The sequence below is a fragment of the Anoplophora glabripennis genome, unplaced genomic scaffold (genome assembly GCF_000390285.2).
Source record: "Anoplophora glabripennis isolate ALB-LARVAE unplaced genomic scaffold, Agla_2.0 scaffold1174, whole genome shotgun sequence".
NCBI lineage: Eukaryota > Metazoa > Arthropoda > Insecta > Coleoptera > Cerambycidae > Anoplophora > Anoplophora glabripennis.
In genome coordinates, this window is record NW_019417561.1 from 56116 (window position 1) to 62341 (window position 6226).

The following is a 6226-nucleotide window of genomic DNA, read 5'->3' on the forward strand; positions in this document are numbered from 1 at the left end:
CCACTATATACAGCGGTGGTAAATTTAGCATGACTTCTAGTGCAACTGTCGGGGTCGATTCCATCGCCCCCGTTATACCTAAACAGGCCAATCTCTGAATTCTATTCAGTTTTTCCCTCGCTGTGTGGTCTGTTTTGTTTTTTGCCACCATACCACAGCGCCGTAGAGAATCCTAGGTCTTACTATCAATGTATACAACCAGTATGACATCTTTAGTTTCAGTCCCCAGGTGCTCCCAATAAGGCGACGGCATACACACAATGGATGTCTCTCCCGAAAGGGTAGCTGTTACTGTCCGGTTTCTCAACATGGTATCTATCCGCCGACATAAAGTGTCATCAAGGCCCTTGTTGCGAACTGCCGAATTAATAGATTCGAAAGGTGTATTATCAAATGCCCCTTCAATATCTAAAAAAGCTGCCAAAGCTAGATCTTTGTCGTTCATCGCCCTCGTTATCCTAGAGACTAGGCTATGAAGGGCTGTGTCGACTGATCTGCCTGCCTGATAGGCGTATTGGTACCTGTGTAGAGGATTTGCCCTCTATACCTCGTCCCTTATATGCCTATCAACTATTCTCTCCAACGTTTTCAGGAGGAAAGATGTTAAACTTATCAGGCGATATGCCTTATACGATGGACGCCTTGGTTTAGGAATAAACGCCACGTTCGTCGATCTCCATGCCCGCGTATATAGCCAAGTGCAATGCTGGCTCTAAAGACGTGATTTAAAACCGGAGCTAGACAGTCCGCACCCTGCTGTAACAGTGCGGGTAGGATTCCATCGGCTCCTGGTGATTTAAATGGGTCAAAGGAACTTATTGCCCATCTTATTCGTGACTGACTCACCACCGTCTTGGCAACCTCCCAGTTCTGTCGAGACCCGGTCATTACCCTCTGCTGGAGCCTGGAAAGTGAGTATTTAGAAGTAACTCCAATGTCTCCCTTCCAGTTTTAGTGTATTCTCCACTCGGTGCTTTAAGAGACCCGAGTTTCGTATTACCATTCTTAGAGAGAAGTCTCTGGAGTTTAGCACACTGTGGGACACTGTCAATATCCTCACAGAACTTCCTCCATGAGTCTCTCTTCGCTTTTCTAATTTCTTTATTATACTCAGTGAGGGTTGCTCTATAAACCTCCCACTCTCCTGTCCGCTTTGCTCTATTAAATAGTTTCCTTGTCTATCCCCGCAACTGTGTGAGTTCCTTACTCCACCAGGGTACGGTGTTCTTGTCGGACCTCACTTTGATAGGACAGCTGTATTCATATGATCTTGTGACGGCGTTTTGGAGTTCCTCCACAGCCCTCTGAAGATCATATGTGTTCCTTAATTTTATACAGATTTCCCTAGTCCTGGCCTGCAACTCCGTTCTATAGGAGTCCCAGTCAGTTCTTTTCGGGTCTCTGTAGGTTCTTACTTTGCAACCCTAGAGAAAAAATATAGTTTTTTTAATATCTTTTTAATAATGTAATCACAATTATTGTTCAAAGAAAGACTATTATCAACAATAAATCCTAAGTACTTAAACTCAGTAACAATTTCAATAATTTTATCGTCTATTTTGATATTAATTGAATAAGTACTTATTTGTTTATACTTATAAGAAGTGGTTAATATCATGACTTTTGTTTTTTTAACATTTACTTAAGTTTATTCATTCGTAAATATTTTTCAATACCTGCTAAAGCATCATTGATTGATTTAATACATTGATTTAAATCTTTATCAGCAACATACACTAATGAATCATCAGCAAATAAGCCAAGGGAGTAGTTTCCCTCAATGTAGTTGATATCAATCAAATATATTATGAAAAGTAATGGCCCTTGTGGAACTCCAAAGTTATTAATTATTTTATTTGAAGTAAAAGAACCAATTTTAGTTACTTGTGCTCTATTATTCAGGTAGTCCTCAAACCACCCCAAGACAGTACCTGATATTCCATAATATTTTAACTTTTAATAGAAGATTTCTATCTATCGTTTCAAATGCTCTTTTTAAATCTAAGAAAACAGTTACAATATATAAATTTTCGTCAATTAATTGATTCCATCTAGCTATTGTATTGCAGAGCTGTTTCGCAAGAATGATTTTTTCTGAAGCCCAATTGTTGTCCAATAAACAAATTGTTATCATTAAAATATTCCATTATTTGATCATGAACCGCTAATTCGAGAACTTTTTCAAGTGTTGGTAATGTATTAATTGGACGAAAATTGCATGCTTCGATATTATTATTAATTTTAGGAATAGGTGTAATTGTACTAGTCTTGAAGCGACTTGGAAAAGTCCCCATCTCCAATGAAGTATTAATGAAATGCAAAATGATGGCCAATGACATCAAATGAATCCTTCAAAAATTTTGCATGCAATATTTCACCATCAATTATCTTATTGTTCAATGAAAATATTATTTTCCGCAATTGGCCAAATGTTAATTTTTTAAAGATGCTAATACCACTACTTACTTGACGAAAACTTTGCGTCGACCCCACAACACAACTGATCACTCTTTATGCTATTAGCTATATCAGCTACACTATTAACAAAAAAGTCATTGAATTTTTGTGCTATTTTATTTTCAGATGTAATAGTATAATTTTCATTATTTTCACAAAATATTATTTGACTGAAATCATGACATATATTTGACATTACTAGTGACTTCAAAGTTTTCCACAACTCTTTAGGGTTGTTTTTGTTGTCAATTTTATTTTCATAATATTTTTTTCTTTGACTTTTAGCATATTTACATATTGATTTCTTACAATTTTATAGTATTCCCACTTATCATTTCTATTTAATTCACTACTTCTCTTAAAATTTCTATACGCTATATCACTTTCATTTGCTTTGTTTTTTAATTCACAGTCATAGTATGGGATTTGATTTGCTTTTATCTTTATCATATGCTTGGGTGCAATTTCATCAACAATGCTTGATGTTTTATCTAAAATACAATCCAATATATCATTTACTTCAACACAGTCCAGCGGCCTGTCGCATGATAACAGATTAACATTAATATTTAGCATATTTGTTTCATTTAAATTTCTTACAAAAATGTATTTATCTTTTTCATCAATATTACTAAAGTTGTATAGATAACATGGAGGGATCTGTTATTTTAGGCAAGTCATGCACACAAGCTACAGAATTTTTATAGTTCGTTAACACGTAATCTATTAACGTTTTGCTATCATTCGTTACTCTAGTATGCTCATTTACAATTTGATCAATCCCATACATATTAAACATTTGTTTCAGTTTTTTACTTTAAAAATTATCACTCTTATAATCTATATTCTTCATTCATTAATAAACATTTCATATTACAAAAATATCTGTCTAACACTTCATCTTCTCCACAAAAATGGCATCACTTGAACTAGGCGAATGATATACTACACCAATAATCCACTGCTGTCCTGATATATTGATCTCAATAAATTGAAACCAATAATTTCCTTGCAGCATCAACTCTTCTCTAGGTTTGCAATCAATGCCAGCTTTGATTATATATTAAAACACCTCCTGTATGTCTGCTATTACTATCACAACGTATTAAGGATGGAAACTGATGCATTTCTGGTTGCCTAAATTATACCGAAAAATGGTAGAAAACAGCCCGTTTTTTATTCCAATATATCTTTTTAAAGCAATGGAAGAAAGTAGTAAAATTTCATCACATTTGGCAAAGTATAAATTAAGACAGTAAAGCAAAAATTAATTGGGATAGGTAAATAATTCGTGAGAAATTAATTTCTAAATATAAAGGTTTTTTGGACTTTTACAAAGAAACGATTATTTCTTCATAGTATTATAGAATTATGCAATTTTTTATATAGTTATCTTTTAATAAATAAACTGATTAGACTTTATGTTGGGGACCGCCTAGCCGGGTGTATTGGCCGGCGGATTTCGATCTGCCGAGTCAAACATCACGGACGTGGGCCGGAATTTGGATGGGTGACCTAAGGCATGCTCGGGGACGTGACTGTAGCAGCCTACCAAAGACCTGGATCGCCTAACATTTGCCGCACACGTGTGGTCCCCGANAAGACTAATCATGTTAGCCTTGATTTTTTAGAAACATAATGTTGGTCCCCTGATTACACAACTTTGCCCCAATTTAAGCTACTTTGTATATCTTACTGTTTCCGAGATCACTGTAATGAGAAGCAAATTTGTAACAGGCTGTATACAGGGTGTTCTAATTAAAACTTCCCACCTGGAAAATATTGGAACTAAAAAAGAAAAACAAAAAACACGTGAATTTTCTTTTCAAGGGGCACATGATGGGGTAAGTTTTGGTGTCTTGGAAGCTACTCCTTAGGCAGGGGAGTAAAATACCCTTAAATTTTAAATGGCACCATGTATTGCATGAGACCTCATTTTAAAGCTTTTTCAATTCTGCTCACGACAACATATGACACTTTTTAAATTTTACTTTGGATATGACAATAAAATTATTACTTAAAGAATAAGACAAAATATCAATGAATGAAAGAATGCTATTATTTTATTAAATGTTCAAATTGGTACATTTTTTACCTAGTTATATTTAGTTTTTTTTTACCAAATACCACGATTAGATACGTTAAAAGCCTGGGGGTTTTCACCCCCAATTAAAACACATAATTCCAACAATCGGTTTATTCTCTCAAACGACAAAGTTGTCTCTTATTTATTTGCTATGTCGGGACTCTGGTGACTCCCATGACCAACTCCTGAGCTCGCTGACCCCACGGACCGTTCTCCATCGGCCGACCTCGACTGCTCGCACATTCAGAAAGGGGTTCTTGTTGACTCGGTAACAGTGACGTAGTGAATGACATCCCTATTGAATAGTTAGCATCTAACAGCTATTTTGTATATATGTAAAATAATTTAGATCTATGTTGTCTTGTCTCTTTATAACAGCAGTTATGATTGTGCACTGAAAGTTTGATAAAACTCATGCCAGGGACAACACGAAAACTATATGTGTGTATCTTACCGCCTGTATAGAAGTGTAGAACGAATTGTTTAATTGTAGATAAAAATCATCATACTATTTATTTGTTAGATTTTCACCTAATAAATATAAATATGCACTTGGAAGAAAAAGAAATAATATACTGTAAAATAATTGCAAAGGCATATAGAGCAATCTGTTATTACTAAATTACTTTTCATAGTAATTTCGCTTCCTAACATTTGATTTAAAAAGCTAACAACTGACAATGCTAAGCAGTACTAATCCTGTATGGCCCTGTTTATGTTGCTCAGTTCAAAAATCGAATTATAACTCAACTATTACACCCTGTATAAGAATCAGTTGGTTACGGATTTAAATTATCTCAACCATGAATTTTATTTTACAGTTTTGTGGAATACCAAATCGTCCAGGGAAATAAAGTGTTGGTGTGCAAACTGTGCACATACACATCTAGATACAGGCACTCCATAGCACGTCACATCTTAAGTCACAAGAGCAGTACGAAGTTGATCTCTTCCGATGCCCAAAATGCAGCTTCGCTACTAAATATAAAACCGGCCTGACCAGGCACATGATCACTCATCAGGACGCTGAAGAGGCTAAAATCTACAAGTGCGACAACTGTCCGTTTCAAACCAAACACAAGTATGGCACCATAAAACATGCACTAGTCCATACGGACCCCTCTGAAATGGTAACCTTCAAGTGTCTGACTTGCAGACGTGGGTTTAAACGGAAAGAACAGCTGAGGAAACACGTTCTGACGCACATGAAGTCAAACCTGCCGAAGTTTAGATGTGACGAATGCGACTACGAGTCCATTTGGAAAGATAACCTCACTATTCACACACTGAAGCACAGGAATGCCTCGGAATTGACCATGTTCAAGTGCCATTTGTGTCCGCACGAAACCAAAATAAAGGCCAGCTTGAGGCTGCATCTGGTGACATAAGAATAGGGAGAAGAAGTGGCATAGATGCGAGTCCTGTATGTATAAGTCGAAGTACCAGGGTCACGTTAGAAGACATTTCAGGGAGGAGCATGGAGGTGTAAGGGAGGAACATACCTAGAGGTAGTTCATAAGGTAATTTGTACGTTATTTGAAATCAAGTGTGGTTACAGACATAAAAAGAAGTAGGGTGTAGTTAAGTTTTAAAGCAACAAAAAAAATTTTTCATACATTATTTTGAAATTGTAAATTTACTACATTAGATTCAGTTTTCAGCAAAGCTAAGATAATTATACTG

At 35.8% G+C, this 6226-nt stretch overlaps 1 protein-coding gene across 1 annotated transcript; it reads left to right on the forward strand.

The window, feature by feature from the left end:
• The first annotated feature begins 5550 nt into the window (after positions 1-5550).
• On the forward strand, positions 5551-5931 carry LOC111692409 (zinc finger protein weckle-like). The gene has a single exon (XM_023456412.1). The coding sequence runs from the start codon at positions 5551-5553 to the stop codon at positions 5929-5931; it is 381 nt and encodes a 126-aa protein (XP_023312180.1).
• The last annotated feature ends 295 nt before the right edge of the window (positions 5932-6226 follow it).

Excerpts from the sequence above, each read along its gene's own strand:
- LOC111692409 (XM_023456412.1), top strand. The coding sequence starts at position 5,551 with ATGATCACTCATCAGGACGCTGAAGAGGCTAAAATCTACAAGTGCGAC.